The sequence below is a fragment of the Nansenia antarctica genome (genome assembly GCF_963989245.1).
Source record: "Nansenia antarctica genome assembly, chromosome: 3".
Classification (NCBI taxonomy): domain Eukaryota; kingdom Metazoa; phylum Chordata; class Actinopteri; order Argentiniformes; family Microstomatidae; genus Nansenia; species Nansenia antarctica.
This window is the reverse complement of record NC_137688.1, coordinates 67,190,502-67,215,000: the sequence shown is the minus strand read 5'-3', so window position 1 is coordinate 67,215,000 and position 24,499 is coordinate 67,190,502. Positions and strand designations below refer to the sequence as shown.

Below are 24,499 nucleotides of genomic sequence, written 5' to 3'. Positions count from 1 at the left end.
TGCAAGGATGAGAACTCAATTTAAAAAATCCTGGAAAGCGTTAGAAAGAACACCAGCTTTTTAAACAGTCCTGTCTTTTAACCTGCTCATTAAACTTATTTTATTTAAGTTTTTGAACCTTACTTTATGGCTACCACCTTTTTACACATTAATATCAGGGGAATAAGGAAAAACAAAAGCGAATTGAAAGTTATTCTAGCAGAGGAACAGGTCACAGTAGCCTCCATCAATGAAACCCTCTTCAGTAAAGACACACCTTTCAAAATGGACGGCTTTAATATTCTAAGGAAGGAACGGCCAGCAGGCCATGGGGGCGGGGTGGCACTATTAATCAAACAGGGTACAGAATACAAGGAAACCCTTTTTAACCTCACACAAGAAGAACTCTCTAATAACGAATACATGGCAGCCACACTGTTTTTAAATCCATCCACTACTCTTCTCATCACCTCCATTTACTGCCCTCCTGGATCACAACCCTCTGAAAAACTTATCCACACCATCACCAATAACAACAGAAATGTACTCATACTGGGAGATTTTAATGCCAAGCACAAGGATTTTAACTGCAATACCACAAATAAATCTGGAACAGCACTGAAAGACATACTGGACACCACCAACCTCACCATCCTCAACAATGACGAACCCACATTCATCCACTCTGCCAACTCCGCCACGGACATACTGGACCTGGCTCTCTCATCACCAGACCTCTCAGCCACTCTCCAAAACTTCACTGTTAGCCACGACATTGGCAGCGACCACCTCCCCATCCTAACCACTTTCTCCCTCAAACTCCAACACATACCACAACAACCGCGGTTCAACTACAAAAAAGCCAACTGGGAAAACTACAGGAAATACATCACCGAACAAACCACACAAATCACTCAGATCCCACACGACCACCACTCACTGGACCAGCTGGCCACACACATTGGATCAATCCTCACCCAGGCACGCAACACATGCATCCCGTTACACACTACCTCCAAACCACTGCAGCAGCTCCCAGCCCACATCCTACATCTGATCAAAAAGAAAAGAAAACTACGCAGACACTACTTCAAACACAGATCACCTGACACCAAAGCAGAAATAAACAGGCTCCAGAACCAAATCAGACAGCAGCTCACGCTACGCAAACAGGAAAAATGGAAGTCATTCTACAAAAAACTGGACAATGATTACAAAACCAACCCACGTAGTTTCTGGCAAAAAATAAAAAACATGAATGGCTCACAAAGCCAAAACAATATACCAACTCTAACACATCAAGACCAAATCATCGACAGCAATCAAGAAAAAGCAAATATATTCAGAAACCACCTTCAAAATATCCACACATGTCCCTCAGCTCCACACTTCAACCAGGACTGGAAAGAAACTGTTGACAAGGCCACAACCAATTCCTCTCCACCTCTCATCCCAGCAGCTGACCACCCACTGTCACAACCAATAACCCCCCACGAAATCAAAGCCCTCCTCAAAAAATTAAAAAATAAAGCACCAGGAGAAGACAATATTGACACCATCTTGATCAAACAAGCACCTGATATTTACCTGAACCTGCTCTCCCTCCTCTTCACTACCTGTCTCACCACCGGGCACTTCCCCTTACCCTGGAAAACAGCCACAGTCATAATGATCCACAAACCAGGTAAAGACCCCAAAAACCCCACCAACTACAGACCCATCAGCCTCCTCAGTCACATCGGGAAACTGTTTGAACGCACCATCACTGCACGCCTCACATTGCACATAGAGCACACGGGACTCCTGGGCATTCACCAAGCTGGCTTCCGCAAAAACAGATCCACCACTGACAATATCCTTCGGCTGTCAGAAGCAATCACCCGCAGTTTCACCAAAAAAGAATTCACCATGGCAATATTTTTCGATGTAGAAAAGGCATTTGACAAAATGTGGCACAACGGACTACTCTTCAAACTCCAAGACAATAAATTCAAACTACCACTTCCCATCTACAACATAATATCAACTTTCTTCATAATCGTCCAATCAAGGTCAAAGTCAACACGTCCCTCTCCACCCCTTTCACTCCTGAAGCCGGTGTTCCACAAGGTGCAGTCCTCAGTCCCCTCCTTTTCCTCGTCTACATCTCAGACATCTACTACCCCCCACCCACCATTGGACATGTTTCACAATTTGCCGACGACCTCTGCTACAGGACTCATTCAAAATCCATTCCACTTGCTGCCAAAAAACTCCAATCATGCATCACTACAATAGAAACCTGGTCCAACACCTGGAGAATCAAACTCAACCCCACCAAAACACAGCTCATATTATTCACCAAAAACCCCCATCTCAAACCTGTCGTCCACCTCACCCTCTATAACACCCCCATCACCCTGGCCAAAGAGGCAAAGTTCTTAGGAGTCACTTTTCAAAGAAACATGTCATGGACCACTCACATCAATAACCTGGAAAAACAAGGAAATCAAAGACTCAACCACCTCAAAGCACTCAGCGGACACAAACACGGAGCATCACCAGAAATCATCCTCAAAGTTTACCAATCATACATCAGATCACTATTCGAATATGCAGCACCAGCCTGGACCACAGCTTCACAACACCAGTTCAACAGACTCCAAACCATCCAAAACAAGGCAATAAAAATGGCATACAGACTCCCGATGTACATCAGCACTCAATACATCCACAGCATGTCCGGACTCCAAACCATCAAACAAAGAAACACCATTCTCACTCAGAAATATATCCAACGAGCAATCAACAATCCATCACTGACGCAGTTAATTCAAGAAGCACAATGGACCACCGGAACACCTCTCTCCATAATCCTGCAAAACAATCCACCATAACCATCAACATCCTGACTGACAATATGATTCTATGATTTTATATTTTTATTTCATTTACTAGATAATAACCTCCATGCATCCACCCATAAGCACTATTGAGCAATGTTGGCCTTTTTCCTGTTGTCTTCTTCTATCTTCTATCAAGAGAAAAAAAAAAAAAAACTCCTATGGAAGCCATTGGCTCCTCTACCGCTCCTCCCCTCCATCTACCATTGGCTCAGCTACCGCTCCTCCCCTCCATCTACACCTCCACATCCAAGCGAAACGATGGATAGAAAAGGGCACAAGCCCTGAGCTGTCCAATCATGAACAAGAACTATCGTATCGTACCATCATCCTCCCAAAAAGTTCAGCACAGGTTTATATCTGAAGACTGAGAAGGACGACTACTAAGACTGGAGGACCCGCCAGACTTTTCCCTTCAAGATGGATCGTCCGCCGCCTATGGAGAAGTTCCTCCGGGACGCCTGCCGCTGCGACTTCCAAGCAGCGGAGGACACTTTTCAGCGGAGGAGACTTTTCCCTTCAGCGATGGATCGTCCGCCGCCGACCACGAAGAAGTTCCTCCGGGACACCTGCCGCTGCGATTTTCTAGCAGCGGAGGACAAGCAAGAACGGCGTTCTGGGCAGGCACCTCCCCAAGTAGGGATGGTCCCGCCCGCTCAGCCGGCCCTGACATCACGCCGCCCTCACCCAGCTGAGTGGTCGGTGCCGGTGTCAGAATCAGAAAGCTCTGATGAGAGCGAGCGGCAGGTAGAGCACGTGCTCCCCGCCCTCGCCGGTTTGTGGGGGTCGCCTGATGGCAAACGCGGTGGTGCAGCAGCGACAGATGTGGCTGTCTCTCACCACCATGACCGGGGCGGACCGGATGGCCCTACTGAATGCTCCAATAGAGAGACAAGGGCTATTCGGTCCCGCCATGGACACCTTGACGGTGCGCCTGGCCGCGATGGAGGAGGCTAAGAGGCACCTTGCCAGCCACCTCCCCCTCCAGCGACCCTCCACCTCTTCTTCTTCCGCTGTGGTGACGACTAGACCGTCAACGGCTGCGAAACGGAGGTTTCGGTGTGATGCGGCACTGGCTCCACCTCTACAGACGGAGCCATGCCCCACTCGGCATCCCCAGCCCCCGCCGCTGACCACTGGGAGGGCCCGCTACGGCCCCCCACGGCAGCGTGGCCCGGTTTCACTGGAGGAGGGGTCGGTAATGACCCCACCACCGGTTTCCTCTTCATGGCTGCTACCTCATAAAGAGGTAAAATAAGGAAAATTCCCACCTTACTTTTTCAGTAAAGGTGATTTTCCCATGTTATCTACCGGAGCGGAGACCCGCCTGCCTTGTCGGAGCGTGGTCCAATCGCTACCGGTTAGAAACAAAGCGGAGACTGGCCCAGCGTACCAGCGTGTGGCCAGCTCTCTGCCTAACAGACTTACCCCTATCACGACACAAACGGGGTTAAACACCCCTGTCTGTAGCCGTATAGAGGGACCGTTATTTACATCAATAACCCCTCCATGTCTATCAGGATCTGGCCCAGCTCATGAGCGTGCGGCCGGTTCTTTGATTATCAGGCATAATAAACCTGCGTCAATAAAGGGCATTGTTACACATAGCAAACACTCTTTACAGACGTCAGCCCATCCCTTTCGAAATGACCCCACCTTGGGCTGTGCCACCTCCTCGGTGTGCAGCGGCGGCTGGGGTCATACAGAAATTCAAGCTTTTTCTGTCGACTGCACCACAACAGACGGCCCAGCCGCTGTCGTTGCGTTATACAGAATGGCTAGAAGGGGCAGGTATTCTGTCGGGCTGGCTGGACAGGACATTGAGGAGGGGATATGCACTACAGTTCATTCAGCCTCCTCCGCCCTTCAGGGGCGTGAGAGAGACTGTTTTGTCCTGCCCGATAAAAACACGTGCGCTCCAGGAGGAGATTACGAATCTCCTAACAAAGGGCGCAGTGACAATGGTTCCGAGGGACCAGTGGGACATGGGGTGGTACTCCCCGTATTTCCTTGTCCCAAAGAAATCCGGAGGCATGAGACCCATACTAGATTTAAGGGTCCTCAACGAGAGAGTGGCGAAACGCCCCTTTCGTATGTTGACGACGAGGCGCCTTCTGTCTTGTATACAGAAGGGCGACTACGGAATCAGCATAGACCTGAGGGACGCGTATTTTCATGTGCCAATCACAGAGAGGCACAGGAAATTTCTACGTTTTGCCTTCCAAGGGAAGGTTTACGAGTACACGCGCCTGCCCTTCGGGTACGCGCTTGCTCCTCGAACTTTCTCCAAATGTGTGCAGACAGCACTCGAACCACTGAGGCGAAACGGGATACGCATATTAGCATATCTCGACGACCTACTGGTCTTGGCCCAATGCCCAAATCGAGCCATTCGGGACGCAACCTCACTGGTGCAGCACCTCACTCAGCTGGGGTTAGCTGTCAACTGGACAAAGAGTGCTCCGTGGCCGGCTCAACAGTTTTCCTATCTAGGCATTCAGTTGGATACTGCCAAGATGAGGGCCAGTTTATCGGCACCACGGAGAGCGACACTGACGTCAGCTCTCCGGGTGTGTCGAGTGACAAATACAATCACCGCTCTGTCAATGATGTCCTTACTAGGACTGATGTCTGCAGCCCATGTAGTGGTCCCCTTAGGCCTATTACACATGCGCAGACTGCAGAGGTGGTTCGCACGACTGCGACTGGATCCAGTGAGACACCGTCGCAAGTTGATTGTAATACCGAGATCGGTCAAGACCGACCTGAGCTACTGGAGAGACCCGCGCGTCATCGCGCGCGGAGTCGCCATGGGCAGACCGGCATCCCACTACCCAGTCTTCACGGACGCGTCGTTGACTGGGTGGGGAGTTGTGTGTCAGGCAGGTTCGGTGGCAGGAAGATGGGGACCGTTAGAGACGCGTCACATCAACCTGCTGGAACTCGAGGCGGTGAAGTTAACGCTACTTCATTTTGCCCCGGTGTTAAAGGATCTGGACGTGTTAGTCAGATCCGACAACAGTAGCATACATCAATCGTCAAGGGGGAGTACGCTCAGCGTCACTTCATCGCCTAGCGACAGATATATGGCTGTGGGCTGTCACACACCTGAGTTCGCTAAAAGCTCTCCACATTCCAGGTCTGCTCAACGAAGGAGCAGATCTGTTATCACGGGGAGGCCCGAGGGACGACGACTGGAGGTTAGCACCCTCCATTGTGTCTCTGATTTGGGCACGGTTCGGGCAAGCAGAAGTGGATCTGTTTGCGTCCCGGACGAATGCGCAGTGTCGCCTTTGGTTCTCCCTGCGCGAACAGGACAACCCGCCATTGGGAGTCGATGCATTCGCACACCACCCATGGCCGAGGGTCCTGTTATACGCGTTCCCACCCCTGACATCTATCCTCCCACTGTTGGCACGAGTGAGGTCAGAGAGGCTAGAGTTAATTCTTGTAGCCCCGGACCGTCCCGGAGACCCGTGGTTTCCGGAACTGATGGAGATGTTGGTAGAGGGCCCATGGCCCATACCTCATCGACAAGATGCACTCTCTCAAGCCAGAGGCTTGGTGAGGGGGCCGCCTATGATGGGGGGCCCCCTCATGGCCTGGTTACTGAGAGGGATTTGTTAGAACGCAGGGGTCTCACAGACGCGGTCATTCAGACCATTCAGAGTGCGCGCGCGCAATCCACTGCAAAGGGATATGCGGCGCGCTGGCGAGTGTTTACACAGTGGTGTGAGGGACAGGACGTTGACCCAGTCTGCTGTCGGGTCGAAACGTTCTTGTGCTTCTTACAGTCGCTGTTTGACAAGGGATTGGCGGCGGGAACTATTAAAGTTTACGCGGCTGCCATCTCAGCTTGTCATGAGGGTTTTGCGACAACGACACTGTTCAGTCATTCGCTGGTTAAGCGTTTTTTGACTGGAGTGTGTAGGCTTAGACGCCCTCATAGGACTCTAATGCCAAAATGGGACCTGTCGATTGTGCTAGAGGCGCTGTGCGTGCCCCCATTCGAACCCATTGACACTGTGTCGTTGCGTTTATTGTCTCTCAAGACGAGTCTACTCCTCGCCTTGACTACGGCTAAGCGAGTGAGTGATTTATGTGCTCTCTCGACACGGGCAGATTGTTTGATCATATCTGATGACGAAACAAAAGCTGTGTTACGCCCTAACCCGGCTTTTATCCCTAAGGTTAATCGTGGGTTTAGGGTTCAGAGCTGTGCTCTGAGCGCCTTTTTTCCTCCTCCTCACGACGGAGAGAGGGAGAGGCGTTTACATTGTCTATGTCCGGTGCGCGCGTTAGCACAATATGTGAAGCGCACAGCAGGACTGAGATCTTCTCCCCAGCTTCTGATCTGCTACGGCGGACAGAAAGCCGGGGCACCACTCTCGAAGCAGAGGCTGTCCCATTGGATTTGCGAGGCTATCGAAGGGGCAGCCTGTGCCGACTGGCATTCGGGCTCATTCCACCAGGGGCATGGCCACATCAGTGGCCATTCTCAGGGGCGTGGGAGTGGAGGAGATATGTGAGGCGGCGTCTTGGTCGTCGCCATCACCTTTTGTACGGTATTACTTGAAAGATATTTCTTCCTCATCCTTTTCTCATTCTGTCCTCAGTTTTGCTGATGACTGATGTAGTGGGGAAGGCACTTGGATTACCCTGGTCATGGGGATTCTATTCAAGTGCTGTCAGGATGAATACGGATGTGCCTGGGGAGGGGACCCTCCTCCAGGACATGTTCCGTTAGATCAACAACCCTACGTGCTCACGTAAGGGTTAGATCAGTGATATTTCTTCCTCATCCTTTTCTCATTCTGTCCTCAGTCTTGCTGATGACTGATGTAGTGGGAAAGGCACTTGGATTACCCTGGTCATGGGGATTCTATTCAAGTGCTGTCAGGATGAATACGGATGTGCCTGGGGAGGGGACCCTCCTCCAGGACATGTTCTGTTAGATCAACAACCCAACGTAAGGGTTAGGTAAGTGATATTTCTTCCGCATCCTTTTCTCATTCTGTCCTCAGTTTTGCTGATGACTGATGTAGTGGGGAAGGCACTTGGATTACCCTGGTTGGGGATTCTATTCAAGTGCTGTCAGGATGATTACGGATGTGCCTGGGGAGGGGACCCTCCTCCAGGACATGTTCCGTTAGATCTACAACCCTACGTGCTCACGTAAGGGCTAGATCAGTGGAGCAGACTCGGTGTGGGTTGGGCCAACTTTTTAAGGTTGTCTTGAACCAACATCAGTGGTCAGCTCCGGGTGCCGCTGAGATTGTTTTCGGATTAATAGTCTCAGTGGGGGTACATTTGGCCTCGCTCGCTCCGCCTAAACCAATAGGAGCAGAGCTCCCCTATGGGGCGGAGCTCCACGATATAGAACGATAGTTATGGAGATAGACTCCAGTTCTATGAGTGGAGCGGAGCCCCATAGGGCTGCTGGCCCACATCGACTCGTTCAAACCCGGCTGTTTTGTATGTTTGGGAGAATGATGGAGCGAAGGACGCCCCTTTATATAGCACCCCAGGCGGGCGCAGGCATTGAAAAATTCAGTCATTGGCTACTTTAGGTAGCGGGTAAACCAATAGGAGCAGAGCTCCCCTATGGGGCTCCGCTCCACTCATAGAACTGGAGTCTATCTCCATAACTATCGTTATCTCCCGCCTTTCTGTCCAAATATAACGTATTGGTGTAACGGAAAGAGGAACTAACTGTATATGTTGATATTATATGCAACTTTATCATTATGGACACTGTCATACCCCCACCATCCTCTCCCGCACACAGATCTACCGAGTGACACTTTATAGCGTCAAAGTGTAAACTAGACCTAGATGTCAAATCTCTCATTACTGCTCATTATTTACTCAATAAGTAAAACCATGATTGTCGTGTGTGTAAGTCCGTGGTTGACACTGGTGTAAAATACTAAAATAAACACTCGACTTTTCCTGTCGTCATGGATGATAATGCGTTTTTACGAAAATCTGGGTGGCTCTTAAAAGAGCCTTTTTGTGGTACAAATGGTGTCGGCAAGAACACTTTGAATGTTTACTTCTTCTTTGGGGCTGCCTTCTTTGCCTTGGGCTTCACCGTTTTGGGTTTGGCTACCTTGGGCTTGGCTGCCTTGACGGCCTTTTTGGGGCTCTTAGCCGGAGCCTTCTTGACCGGTGTGGCCTTCTTGACTTTCTTGGGGCTCTTGGTGGCCTTCTTGGTGACTGCCGCGGGCTTCTTTGCCTTCTTGGGAGACTTCTTGGCCACGGCGGGTTTCTTTGCCTTCTTGGGAGACTTCTTGGCAGCGACGGGCTTCTTTGTGGCCGCCTTCTTGGGTTTCGGGGTGGCGGCTTTCTTCGCCGGCTTCTTGGCCGCCACGACAGCCTGTTTGTTGAGCTTGAAAGAGCCGGAGGCCCCGGTGCCCTTGAGCTGGAGCAGAGTGCCCTTGGTGACGAGGGTCTTGACGGCGACCTACAAGACAGGTGAAAGCCATAGTTAGACTATGATTGTTGCATGTTTACTCTGAGGAATAAATTGCGATATTATCACCAGCATTTTAATCCTGACACGATGATATTTTGAGACGTGTGTCGTCCGTGTCGAGGATGTATATCAGCAGTCTTATGATGAATATGTTCGGCTACTAAACTAGATAGTAACTAGCCTTAAAATTGCGATCATAACTTTGTTTGTAAAAATAATAATAAATGAAGGCAGGCAGGCGAGTTGTTTGTCTAACTTCCCCCCATCTTCATGGACAAGACATGTCTCCTGTGAGGAAGTCTCCACAATCAATTGCCATATTACCAGCATATCACTGACACGATAAATGGTTGATTCGTTCCCTGTGACTTGTGTTGTCCGTCTTGAACAACATTGTGTTCATCCTGAATATGAAATGTCCGACAATGAAGACGACGAACATATCAACGACCTAAGAGTAGTACTATAATGGACTACGTAGGCCTACAGCCTTACAGTTGCATCAATCTCTCGCTAATAAACGCTTTATTTATGTAGCACTTTTTTCCCCAAAACAAGTTACAGCGTACTTCACATAAAACGAAAATATAAATGAAACAGGTTGAAAGAGGACCAAGTGTGCACAGATGCAGAAATTCATAAACAAATGGGTCGTCAAGTTAAAGGGAAACACAGGCCTAATAAAGCTATCAAGCTGGACCACTCCAAGTCGTTGCACACACCTGTCACACATTTCGCCAGCCTAATGTCATCGGGATGATATGATTGCCTAGATCAGAAAAACAACAACATTGTGTTGCTTTATTTATAGATCTCTCCAATGCATTAGATATGGTCGACCATTACCTACCCATTCAGAGGTTATCTGAAATAGACCTGGATCAGGCTTCATGCTTCCTAACCCTAACCCTTCTATAGAAGGTTTGAACATTACTGAATAGAGTTAAGACATAGTGGGCTGGTTTCACAGACAAGGCTTAAGGTTTGTCCCAAACTAAAAAGCATCAATGGAGATTTTATATTGAAAGTGTGATTTAGTCCTTTGGATTAGATTATCTGTAAATAATTGTAAAGGGTATTGATATGCTGATGACACTGTTGTACAGTAGGCTATTACCCCCATGACTGACCAGGCTCTTTCTGAGCTACAGTCTGCATTCACTTTGTTTGTAATTCTGGAAAGACAAAATCTATGTTACTTACCAAATCACAGAAACATGTATCTGATGATTCACTTACGTCAAATGTATTTGGTGTTAGGGTTAGGGTTCCAAGTCACGTTGGATAAAGATGTTTGCTAAACAACTTCTCCCTCTTCATTACTCCCTTTTATAGTGGGGGAAATAAGTATTCAACACATCAATAATTGTTGTAATTCAACATATTTATATTGCAGCTATTCACATTACATTAAGACCAGACATTGGTATTAAGTTAATCAAACTACACAGCTAAAGAAACTGTAACATTCCTGAAAAAAGTTCCTACATACCTACAGTGAAGTTGGGAGGTTGATGCGTCACGGCGTTGGGCTGCTTCTCTTCACACGGTGGAGCTCTGGTGGAACCCAGAAGACCAGGGAAGATGCTCCTGGTCTCCCAGCAGGACAAAGATCCAAAACATCTCAGCTGGTTCCAGAGGGAGGAAGTAAAGGTGTTGGACTGTCAACCGGCAGCTTAAATCCAATATAAAACGTGTGGAAGCCACTGAAGATCAATATTCACCAGCAGACCCCCAGAATCTTCAAGACTTAAAGACTCAGTGTTGAAGAACGGCTAAAATCCTCATCACTCACTTTCATACAGCGAGCATCTCGAAGCATCTTGAAGCATCTCGAAGCCATCACTGGAATGAGGCTGAACTAAATTTCAGTTAGAGTTCAATACTTCTTGCCTGTGTCATCCCCTTTATTGCTACAGTGGATTATTACCATTGCTTCATCTGTATGGTCTTATTGAGTTGATATCATGTCTGGTCTTAATGTCATGTGAATAGATGCAATAGCAATATGTTAAGTTAAACATGTTGAATACTTATTTCCCCCACTGTAAAGTCCTCCAGGCCCTACTTACCTAATCTCATTATTACAATTCAGGGTAATGAAGTTCATCTGTGTTTAAGTTCTCAGACTTGGTTAGCTCTTGAGGCTCCCCACTAAATTGGATAAATCCGCTTTTAATTCCTGTGCACCTAACTGCTAGAACAATCTACAGAAAGGACATTCAGTTGGCTGTTCCGGTGCCACTTGTGCAGTTTAGGGTGTTAAATGAGGACCTCCATGGTGATTTAAATGTGATTTATCTTAATATCGTGGTTATATATGATGGGTGATTCCCCAGTAATATTAAACAATATATATTGGCCATGCGTGCACAGCTTAGTTACCCGTTCATTTGACAGACAGGAGGGAGAAAGTGTGGCGAGATCACCTGCACGTTCAAGTACTACAACATTGTAGCACGCGAGATCAACCCGCTATGGAATTAGTCTTATGTTGAAAGGGTGGGTGGCTCTTAAAAGAGCCTTTGGGGTTAGTGGAGCAGGCAGAAGCGCTACTACTTGGAGCTGGTGTACTTGGTCACGGCCTTGGTGCCCTCGGACACCGCGTGCTTGGCCAGCTCACCGGGGAGCAGCAGACGCACGGCGGTCTGGATCTCCCTGGAGGTGATGGTAGACCGCTTGTTGTAGTGGGCCAGGCGAGAAGACTCACCGGCGATGCGCTCGAAGATGTCGTTGACAAAGGAGTTCATGATTCCCATGGCCTTGGAGGAGATGCCGGTGTCGGGGTGGACCTGTTTCAGGACCTTGTACACGTAGATGGCATAGCTCTCCTTCCTGGACTTTCTGCGCTTCTTGCCGGTTTTGCCTGCGGTCTTGGTGACGGCTTTCTTGGAGCCCTTCTTGGGCGCTGACTTCGCTGGCTCGGGCATGTTGATGATGGCTCGTTTCTTTTCAGGAACGAATGGCGGGGCTGTGGTCACCTACCCGATATATGAAGGGGGAGCTATGCAAATTAGGCGGCTGCTGACACACGCTTTCGAGCTTGACTCAGGCACTCAACAAACATACGCTTGCCTCGCGGACACATAAATGATCTGCGCGCGCGCGGGCTCCTAAGTCTCCTCCCCCACACATCCATTACGCTGCTTTACCACTCTGCTGTCCGGTTGCCGTGGTGTTTTTTCACTTTCTTCTTCCTCATCTTCTTGGATGCGTCCTATAATGTGGAATGTTCTGTTCAAGTTACTGTGTCCGATTCCTCGTCTTGTCATTACTCCCCCCTCTTTTCTATTTCCTCCCCTGTTTTTCTCACTACCCACAACATGGAGGTGTCTTCCTCTTGTCTCCTTTTTTATTGGCTTCCATATGGCAGCAGTTATTATTATTAACCAATGTGAGATCCAGTGTCGACACCTTTCCTGTGTTCACATCTATTCTTCTTTTACCTCCGTCATTGAAACATTGAAACATGTGTAACGATGGTCAAACAGGCAAACTTCTTTCAACCAATTATTTGTATTGATCTGCATGGAAGACATATAAAACACAAATCTTCCTCTGGTCTGCAACTCTTGTGAATCCATTAAGATGGCAGCCATATTCTGGTTGTCCCACCGTGTATGTATATTTCACATCAGAATAATTTGTTTACAGAAAGAACACAAATTTCCCTCAAACATTACAAATAACAATTACAAACAACATGTGGAGCAACATACCTGCATGGAAGACATATAAAACACAAATCTTCCTCTGGTCTGCAACTCTTGTGAATCTGCGCATTCAAAATAACATACAATAAATGTTCTGTTTCACATCATCACAATACATCACATCATCACAATACATGTAAAAACAAACAGCACAGTACTACACCAACATTTTCACCCTACATTACAAGATTCTCCACACAAACAACAAAACACGAGGAGCATTTTACATCGCGCACATACCCATTAAGATGGCAGCCATATTCTGGTACCACCGTAAGTACGGCAACAACAGAAGGACAAAAGAACGCGCAGACCTGCAGTACACCCAAACTCCAAAGGGGGCTCCAACAACAACCAGGGCTGCTCAAGCACGGCGAAACTCATCTACATTCACCACAACTAAACATACATTCCCAACTCTGTTACACCCATCTCCCCTGAATTTCGCCAACCTTGAGCAGCAACTATACATTTAAATACTACTTTTTACTTTTTACACTATTACATAGGGCCGCCAAAGGACAGGACAGCCAACTTGAAAAGTATCCTATAAGGATGAAGTGGAAAGAGAGGTAAACTATCTCTCCAACCAACTACTGGCGGTAGGATGCGTTCTACACCCCACAAGACCCTTTTTTCACTGTGTATTACTAGCCTTCAAGAGGCCACAACCTCTTATGAAACAATCAGAATAACGAACAAACCTATATGTCATAGGATGTCAGTGTGCACAGTGTATACATGCACTGAACTGAGCTTCGGCTTATCTAACTGTGGAAAGCCTGGAACACTGACCTACAAACAGCTCGAATGTTTGACTTAGTGTCTTGCAGGGACGTGCCGTCCATATAAGCAGGGTAAGCAGTGCTTACCCAACGAAAAAAGAAAAAAGGAAAATATTAAAATAAAAGTGCATGTAACCGTTTGTTTGTTTTCATTAAAAAAGTCGTATTTTAGGTCCCAGGGCAGCAGGAGTCATTCATTTTGACGTTGCATTTTTAGCGCCACCTGTAGGAGTAAAGCACTCCCTACTCTGCTTTGCATATAAGCACTCCGCTCTCTGCTTTCCCTCGCGTACATTCGAATGCGTGAAAATGTCTTTTTAATTTTTTTCCGATGCCTCAACTCGCTGTTTAATGTGACCAGGGTAAGCATGCTTACAGCCAATCAGAGTAGGTCTTTCATTCCGATAAGAGCTACTGATTGGCTCTTATCACTTTCAAGTTCACTTAACATTTCACCTCTCGCCCGGCAGAATAGCTTATGCCAGCTAGCTCAAACGATCTAAATAATAATAATCAATAAGGATAACTTGCTTGATTTTGTGAATATGGACATTACTGTCAGCGACCTAAAGGGATTTCGTAGACAGGACTGGACTGGAAAAACACAACTACTGGCTAAAGGCCGCCCGGCCGCTCGCTCACCGATGTTCACACTGACCCAGAAAGGGAGAGTCGCCAGCGGCTACAGCAAGCCTGGTATGAGCGGTTTATATGATGTATATGATTCGCGAGGCTGGTGGCGATCTGTGCTTGTTTATATGGTTTGAGTACTTTGAGAGGGAGGGTCTGTGATGTGATGTCAAGTGCCTGTGTGACAAAGTGTGAAAAGAAAGTGTGTTGTGTTTACTATGGAGGATGGAAACGGTGTGTGTCTGTGTTGTGCGTGTGTGCGTGTGCGATGTTGAAACTGGACTTTTAGATTTCAGTAGGTTGGCTACTTGAAAAGATCTTTGAACAATGAGCACCCCTGATATAGTCGAAACTGGCAACTTTTTTTTTTTTTTTGGTAATCTGATCACAAAGTGACACTACAGTTTATTAGCGGGTTCTAGGGCATCAAAATTGCATTTCCTTGAAACTGCGTTCACTGATAGCGTGTATGTGTAATTACGTGTATTTCTATATCTTATGCTTACCCAATCTAAAAGCTCACGGCACGTGCCTGGTGTCTTGGATAATGTCTTGTCCTGACATAGTATAAATCAATCTGTCAACTGGTTTGATAAGGCGACCAAACTTGGACTTGACCTGTGTGACTGTACTAGGATGTTCACACTGTGTGACAGAAGCTAGAGTGTCAGTACGCTGTGTGTCACTAGCATCATCTGTCTGATTTGTGTTACCAGAAACATCAGTACAATCATCAGCGCTAACCACAAATCTAGAATCAGAGTTAATGGACTGATCTACCATTTGCTCCTCAGCCATCTGCTCGGGGACCCTCTGAGGGGCAAACGAGACTGAAGACACTACAGTGTTAGTAGCCTCTGTCCGTGAGTGGTCAGGGAATGGTAACTGGGTGACCCACTCTAGGGTTCTTCCCTTGGGATCCGTGGGCTCTGGAACAGTCAAGGGAACATCCCTCTCCCGAACAGCTCTTCCCCCATACTCCATGTCTTCAACCTCCCCTCCCTCACTCCCAGGACAGGAATCCACTCTCTCCGACTCGAACGCGGTTCCTCTACTCACTTCCTATCCACCACAGTGTATACAGTAGACTCCCAACGGTCAGCCACCTTTCTCTTTCCTCTCTCTCTCTTGTTCGCCAACAGCACACGGTCTCCGACGTCAATGGTGGGCCCTTTCACTCGTCTGTTGTAGAGCTCTGTGTGACGGTGCTGTTCTTTTATGACATGTTCCTGGGCTATGACCATAGCTTCTCTCAGATCCTTCGTGATACTTGTCGTAGCTGACGACAGCTGGATCATTCAGGACTGTCCGGAAGAGTATATCGACAGGGAGACGAGGAGTACGCCCGAACATCAGATAGAAAGGTGCATAGCCAGTTGACTCATGCGCTGTGCTATTGTACATGAACGTCAGAGTTTGCAAACGCCTGGGCCAGTTGATTTTTGCCTCTGGTTCAAGCGCTCGGATCATGTTACCGAGAGTTCTATTGAAACGTTCCACACTACCGTTACCCATCGGGTGATACGGGGTTGTGTGCGACTTTCTGACACCGGAGACTCTGAGCAGCTCACTCACTAGTTGACTCTCGAAGCTAGCTTCCTGGTCGCTATGGATACGTTCTGGGAACCCAAAGACGCAGAAGAACTTGTCCCATAGAACTCTCGCCACCTGTTTGGCTGACTGATCTTTGCAGGGGAATGCCTGGGCCATTCTTGTAAAATGGTCAGTAACAACTAACACATCAACTGACTTGTTCCTTGAGTCCTCCGCTGACCAGAAATCAATGCAAACCAGCTGAAGTGGCCTGGTTGATGTGATATTCTGCAAAGGCGCCCCCGCAGCAGGTTCAACAGTCTTACTGACAATACACCGCTGGCAGTTACAGACGTAGTCTCTTACGTCTCTGTCGAGGTTGAGCCAGAAGAACCTCTGTCTGGCCAAGCCAAGACTCCTGAACTGACCTTGATGGCCGGCATGGTCATGAACACCTCTCAGAACTTCAACTTTCTTAGACTCAGGAATCACATACTGGCGGCGTTTTGACTTCACAACTTGATCCCTCGAGACTCTGTAGAGTATCCCATTGCTCACAACAAGTTTCTCCCAGTGCTTCAGGTACCTCATGACTGTGACTGATTCCTTATCTCTCTCTCTCCTGGAGGGTCTCCGATGTCTCTCCACATAGTACAAGACTCGAGAGAGAGTCCTGTCTCTGAGCTGTTCATCCCGGAGTTCCTTCTCACTGTAAGCAGGAAGTGAGTCCTGACCACCTGGGACTAACTGAGGCAAATGGTGCAAGACTGCTACAGCGCGCGTTCTTGCTCCGACCTCCCACAGATCGTCATATGACTGTAGAACAACAGACACTTCATCCATCTCCATAGACTGAGCGTGGACATGCAGAGGTGATGGGACACTTTGAGCGTAACTCTCTGCCTGGCGTGGAGTGTCACCACTATCATTGGACGACCGGAAGGCGTCCTGTACAGAAGCACTCGACACATCCTGGACTTCGGAGAGGAGATTCTTGTAGGGCTCTTCAAGTAATCTGTGACTGACTCTCTGCTTGACGAAAGGCACACGACTCAAGGCATCAGCGACAACATTCTGTGGGCCTGGCATGTACTTGATGTCGAAGTTATAGCTCGCTAACTTAGCCACCCATCGTTGCTCGCAGCAGTCCAGCTTGGGCTTCGTCATGATATGAGTCAATGGATTATTGTCCGTCCAAACAGTGAAATCATGCCCCTTCAACCAATGGCTGAACTTGTCACAGACACTCCACTTCAAGGCTAGGAATTCCAACCGATGGGCTGGGTAGTTTCTCTGAGACTGAGAGAGGGACTTGCTGGCGAATGCGATTGGCCTCGCTCGGTCTTCACCCTCTTGGATCTGGGACAGGACAGCACCGATGCCATCAAGGGACGTGTCCGTTGACAGCATGAAGGGTGAAGTCAGGGTGAGCCAGGACAGCCGTCTCAACCAGCGCCGTTTTCAGCTTCTGGAAAGCCTGCTCCGTTTCGGGGGTCCAGTCAGTAAAATTCAACTTCCTGCTTTGTGACCTTTGTTTGGACTGTTTCTCCTTCCCTTTTCTCTTCTGGCCCGTCAACAGAGAGAAGAGAGGCTTTGCAATAGCGGAGAAGCTAGGCACAAAGTGCTGGTAATAATTGATCATCCCCAAGAAAGATCTGATTCGTTTCTGTGAGGGGGTTACACCGTCCGCTTCCATCAGGTCAGCACTTGTCATCTTTGCGATGCTCTCAACTTTGCTGGGATCAGTCAACACACCGTTGTCATTAATTATGTGGCCGAGGAATTCGACGGATTTCAGGAGAAAAAAACACTTCTTGGGGGCCAATTTCAGGTTATGACCACGCAGTCTACTGAACACAATCTCCAAGCGTTCCAGAGCTGTCCTCTCATCAGGGGCGTACACCAATAAATCATCCAGATAAACCAGTAAGCTCAGATAGTTCTGGTCTCCGAAAATGCTAGTCATCATACGCATGAAGCTCCCAGGACTATTACAGAGGCCCTGCGGGAGGCGATTATACTCATACAAGCCCATAGGTGTTGTAAAGGCAGAGTACTTTCTGTCATCCTCGTGTAGTGGCATGTTATAAAACCCTGAGGTTAGATCCATAGTACTAAACAAGGAGTTACCTCCAAGTGCAGCTAAGCAGTCGGCCTGGTGAGGGAGAGGGTGAGCATCCTTCAGGGTCCTCTTGTTCAGCCAGCGAAAGTCTGTACAGATACGGAGATCTCCGTTCTTTTTCCATACAAGAACCAACGGAGATGCATATTCACTGGTTGACTTCCTGATTATATCTTTCTCCTCCATCTCACTCAGTACTTGGCGCAACTTCTGATACTGACTGGGGGGCACTCGTCTGAATGGGAGCCGGAATGGCCTGTGATCTGAGAGGTGAATGCGATGTATGAAGCCCTTTGCCTCTCCACAATCCAGGTGATGGCGTGAGAAGATGTCCTCGTAGCACACAACCAGGTCAGCCATCTTGCTTCTACACTGTTCAGACACGTCACAGGAGTGTATGTCGAGCCCACTCAATCCCATGGACGGGGTTACTTGACAGCAACTGAGTAGTGGGACCTCAGCAGGTCCGGTCTCATCCATGTCCTCGAGCGCAATGCAGGAGAAGACGTCGGCCAATTTAGCATTGCGTCTTACCAAGACGGGCCTGTCGGACGAGTTGATCAGCTTCAATGGAACCCATCCGTCTCCCCACAAAGGAGTAACAACTCTGGCCACCAGAACCCCTCTTGGAGCTGAGCGACACGATGTGGGCTCTGTCATCACAGCGCTACCAGGAGACACAATAGTGGACTTGGGTAGCTTGCCCCACATCAGGTACTCCCGACCAGGCTCAAGACACACGGCTGAGTTGCACCTGACTGTGCCTATCTTGTCAGGTATGACGTCACCTCGCCAACGGTTCAGACCAGCGAGCATCGAGAGAAACTGTTCAGATTCTGGATCGCCAGCAGGACAGGGCGTAGACACAGCCTTCCAGTAGCCATCACATTGCTTATACTGCCGGAGGATATATTTAATAACATTGGTGCCTAGTATCAACTCATCATGCTGGCCTTCAACTACCAGAGTGGGAACCATAATCCTACAGCCATACACCTCCATTTCCACGTTGAAAGCTGACTCAGGCTTGACACGGCGACCACCACAGCCAACAAGCACCACATTTGAACTGAACTGGTTATGTTCTGTAGCAACTCCAACCTCTCTAAGCTTTCCCTCTGCCGTCTTACTCATTGTACAAGCCATAGACCCACTGTCTAGCATAGCATTCAGAGTCACTGTATTACCAACTGTCACAGGTGTGTAGAAAAGGCTGTCACTACCACTAATTGTATGTGTATTCTGATAAACAATATCTTCAGAGTTATCACTTGAGCTTTTGAGAGCTATATACACTGTCTCAGCACTAGATTCGTCCTCACAATGGGAGTTTACTTGGCGACCTATACTTTCTCCCTCTGAATACAGGCCACCTAGTTTCCCTGAGGCTGAGGTGCTCGGGACGACCTGGTGGGACACTCAACTTTTGTGTGACCTGGGGCTAAACAGACAAAGCACAGCTTCTCTGACATGCAGTGTGAGATGGTAGTGTGTCTACTGTCATCACAGACTCGGCAGGCCTTCTCACGGGCACCACCCTGGTATCTTCCGCCACGAGGAGCACTGTCACGCTGCTGCACTTTCCCCATCATCTGCTCCAGCCTCTCCATAATGCGAGCAAGAATCCTGTCTTCAGATTGCTGAGTGTTCTGGGCCACAGCAGTCGCGGAGGAGGGGCACGGAAGCTGGCCTAAAGCATGGTCCTGGGAAGGAATGAGGGTAGAAGGCGGACACTGTGTGTGGTACACTGGACTATGGGCAGGAGCAGGGGGGTACTGAGTGGAACACTGCTCAGACACAGACTGAATCGAAGGCTCTGGATGAGACTGCACAGTGTGGAGGGCGGTGGCATGGCTCTTCAATGTCACAGAACTACCGGTCCTGCCAGAGGCTCTCAGCTCTCTCTGATAATTATCAATCTTCAACTGTATGTCTCGTGAGCTCCACTCCTCAATAGCCTTGCATTCCAGAATACGGGATAGTCCAGAGTCCGGGCAATGCCTGACAAACATCCGTGATACCTCTTCACCCATGTTCTCCATCCTCCTACCTTGTCTGCGAAGGCCCTCACCAGCTACATCAGCTGCTTTGTTGATCCTCAACCAGTAGTCTACAGGGTTCTCATTGGGTCTGGGTAGAGTGGCATAGAAATATGACAACGGGAGGCATGATGACACATCACTGAAGTACTTGAGAAGGATATCATAGATGAGATCAGGGTTCTGCTTCACATCAAGTGTCTGACCGCTACGCAAACCAACCCTCACGACATCCTTTGCCTTACCCATCAGCCTTGCCAGTATCTCCTCAGCCTGTTCATGCATTGGATCTGCTTTCTCAGATAAGCTTTAGACATGTCAATCCAGTCCTGGACTGAACACTTATCAGAACTATCACCTCGGAACATTGGTGGTTCCCTGTCTGATTTTACATACACAGTAACGCGCGGAACCTCCTGTCTAACAACATTAGGATCAGTTACAGGATCTGGAGGCGATGTGCAGTTGAGGTGTGCACTGCTCATACTACTTGAGTGAACTACACCAGCTGAAATTAACTTGGTTACAATGGACTCGCCAATCTGAGCACCTACATACCCAGCCATCACCTTGTCTTGAGACATCTTAAGACACATTTGTCAAGACGTCTTGAGTAGGGTTGGGTACCGTTTGGGTTTTATCCGGTACCGGTACCTAACCGATACTTTAAAAACGGTACCGGTACCAAAACGGTACTTAATTCGGTACTTTTGATTTTTTTAAATGACATATATATATATATAATAACACGGTCGACAACATTAAACAGCTTTTCACTTTTTTATTGCTGAGGCACAATATATATTAGTTAAATATACACTCAAATTAAAATAAATGAAAATAAAACTCCTGAGCCTTGGGGACTCCATTAAGCTGGGGGTGCCTATCGTTGGTACTGATGTCGAATATGAGTACACACTTGTTCGGCAGCCCCTCAAGGACATCAGAATATTCGTAGAAAAAGGATCTAGTGAAGAGGCCTGCATAGCCCCCAGAACCAAGAGGAAATATAACTCTGATAAACTGGAGCCCTCCACCTCGTCAAAATCCAAACTCTGTTGCCGCTCAGCTACTACTACTCCCCTCCCCCTCTCTGGTCCATGTTGACATGACGATTGATATTTCAGACACAGTAGTAGGATAAGGACAGTACCCGAATATCAAGAGATCCCCGATCATGTTGTCCACCTCGAAGAGACGCAGCCACACATCCGCACAACGTCATCAACAGACGCGTCGAATCCTGGAGTGCACTGTCCAATCAAAGGCTTGCGTTCGTAAACTCGCTCTGAGAGCGTCGCAGCGCACACTGGGCCCGACGTCATAAGGGGAGCAAGTCATTTGATTGGACAGAAGGCATTCCACGAGTGGTGATCAGAATTCCAGAACGCGTTTACGGAACGCACCCATAAGTCGAGCGTCGCGTTACGCCAACCCGCTAGCGGAAGTTGCTATTAGCAACCTTCTCGTTATCCTTCCGTACTCGCTGCTTTCACTGAGTGGAAATTTAACAGGCGATGTGACGTCGCGAGATAGAAAAGTACCGAAATGAGGCACCGAAATCTCCTTTGCGATTCGGTACGGGTACATACCGAATGTAAAGTAACCGGTACCTACCGGTACCGATTTTCGGTACCCAACCCTAGTCTTGAGACACGTCTTAAGACGTGCCTTTAGACATGGGTCTTAAGATGTCTTGGAAATAGGAAGATGTCTTGGCTTGAGATGTCTTGGAAATATGAAGATGTCTTAACTTAAGATGTCTTGAGATGTCTTGGAAATATGAAGATGTCTTAACTTAAGATGTCTTGAGATGTCTTGGAAATATGAAGAACACAATGAATGTCATAGTATTGTCTCAGCATTTTATTATTTAAAAAACAACATACACAAATACATAATCATACTGTGGATTACTAATTGATAAAGACATTTACAGGAAATTGCAGGAACTATTATAAATAGGAACAAAATGATTATGTGTACAACATTATTATATGAACAAAATGATTATATGTACAAAACCTTTTGTAGGTAGGACACTATTGGACCTCGGCCCAAATCTAGTACTGAACCTGACCCCCCATGCTAAACCATTTGGAAGTACAGTATACTAGGACTCCAATTCAGACACACTGGGGGGCTGTCACAAATCTACTAACTCTAATTATGTCAAATACAAATAAATAAATAAACAAGAATGTGTTGTGTAACAACTCCCCCAAGATTCCCCTCCACCACAGAGAGACTAAACTGTCCTTCTGAAAGAGACTACACTGACATCCTCCATCCCAGACAGACTACAATGACCACCATCACAGTGTGACATGGGAGAGTTACTCCATATGAGAGTGGAGAAACCTATTCTTCAGGTAGCATGTGTTCCTGATGTTGTGGACTACTCTTTTATTAACAATTTCACAGTATTGCCCATTGGTGGCAGTTGACTTCATACCTATCCCAACAAGTTGGCGTGGTTCCCAAAAACATTTATGATGTAGGAACAGGAGGGTGTCAGTGATGGCTGAGGGTGGGAAGAGAAGCTTGTACTCTTCACAGCCTGTCAGGGGATCTTCTCTGTGGAGTGGCAGGAACACGGTCCCTTCAAACAGGAGCTGTGGATTCTCTGAAAATAAAAGACATCAAGTATTAAGGTATTCCCATCAATATTTTTTATACAAGGTCTTTCAGTAAGACTATTTTACCTGACATGGTAGCCCATATGCCTGTGATTTTCACCGGTTGCCTGTGGTTCCTGTCTTCACCAAGTAGGGTTGAGTTGGGTTGGCATTGTCTCCACATTTTTTTCTTTTTGTGGGTGCAGCTTTGTGGGTGCAGCACTGGCCAGAGAAGTCATTACACATCCTCTCCACCACCTCCTTCACCACCTCATCCTTGAACTACCAGAGAGAGGAGGAGGAGAGAGACATAAGGAGGAGAGAGACATAAGGAGGAGAGAGAGAGACATGAGGAGGAGAGGAGGAGAGAGACATAAGGAGGAGAGAGACATAAGGAGGAGAGAGAGAGACATGAGGAGGAGAGGAGGAGAGAGACATAAGGAGGAGAGAGACATGAGGAGGAGAGAGAGACATGAGGAGGAGAGAGAGACATGAGAGTGAGAGAGGAGGAGAGAGACATGAGAGTGAGAGAGGAGGAGAGAGACATGAGAGTGAGAGAGGAGGAGAGAGAGACATGAGTGAGAGAGGAGGAGAGAGAGACATGAGGGTGAGAGAGGAGGAGAGAGACATGAGAGTGAGAGAGGAGGAGAGAGAGACATGAGAGTGAGAGAGGAGGAGAGAGACATGAGGAGGAGAGAGAGACATGAGGAGGAGAGGAGGAGAGAGAGACATAAGGGTGAGAGAGGAGGAGAGAGAGAAAATCATATTGGGCCAGAATAAAAAAAAAGATATATGGTCTGACAGACAGTACATATCATCTTCACCAATCATGTGTAAATCTGAAACATTTGACAATCACCCATAACTAGCGCACTGTCCATAATGGACTAATGGGTGGATTCATACATGAATGAATGAATGAATAAAGGATTAATTGAGTGGGGAGGCAGAGGGATAGGATAGGGCTTTCACACCGGCAAAGAACCGTGCCGAATACACGGTGCTGTAAGCTTTTCGTTCCTCCACGTTACCGAGGAGAGGCGCGTGCAGTGGCCGAGGAGAGTGTACTATTTTCGGATAGACATATATGCATGCTCTCGGGGTTCAAAACATTACTTCCCGGGGTGCCAGAATGATGCCTGATGGCTCAAACTGACCGTATACTGATGGTGGAGTTATCCAGCATAGTCTTGTATTTTTACCACCTTCCTAGCCGGTGTTAGCCGGTGTTATTCGCGGACAAAGACGGTGCCCGGGATACACTCTTTGCGGGTTAATAACGTCGCCTTACCGGGGCTTACGGTGAAAATTCAAATGTGTCCGGACAGGGGAGAGGACAGGGAATGTAAATCACTTTGAATGGAGTCGATTGGAGACCCCCATCGATGTCGACACTGCTCGGAGTGAAAAGAAATAGCTAACGCGCTAACTAGCATGCTTCGTGAAGGACATTGCTTCATTTACACAGAAATACTTTGACTTATTAAAATATTAAATATTAATATCAAAATGACTTAGTTACTCACTCGTTTTGAAGGCTAGAGTCTGATCGCTCTTCTGCTCAGCTCGCTCTGTGCTGAAGGCGTGACTGTCTTCATTCAAACAGTCAAACCTCTGTGCTGAAGGCGGGACAAACAGTCAAACCGGTATCTGATTGGGATGTCTATACTCGGCTCTGCCATCTGATTGGTGTAGCGAGTATGGACACTGTCATCTGATT

The 24,499-nt window shown here is 47.8% G+C and overlaps 2 protein-coding genes across 2 annotated transcripts in view; both read right to left on the bottom strand.

Annotated features, from left to right (window-relative positions):
* Positions 1-8,913: 8,913 nt before the first annotated feature.
* The window catches only part of LOC308152064 (histone H1-like), a gene marked incomplete at both ends in the record, with an annotated part of 253,564 nt that continues 237,978 nt past the window's right edge, over positions 8,914-24,499 (bottom strand). Inside the window, one exon of the mRNA XM_080524973.1 lies at positions 8,914-9,024. Coding sequence (XP_080381099.1) covers positions 8,914-9,024 — 111 coding nt within the window. The remainder of the gene's footprint in view (positions 9,025-24,499) is intronic.
* On the bottom strand, positions 11,895-12,269 carry LOC308152097 (histone H2B; the record flags this gene model as incomplete). The annotated part of the gene is made up of 1 exon (XM_080525007.1): positions 11,895-12,269. The coding sequence occupies one exon, from the start codon at positions 12,267-12,269 to the stop codon at positions 11,895-11,897; it is 375 nt and encodes a 124-aa protein (XP_080381133.1).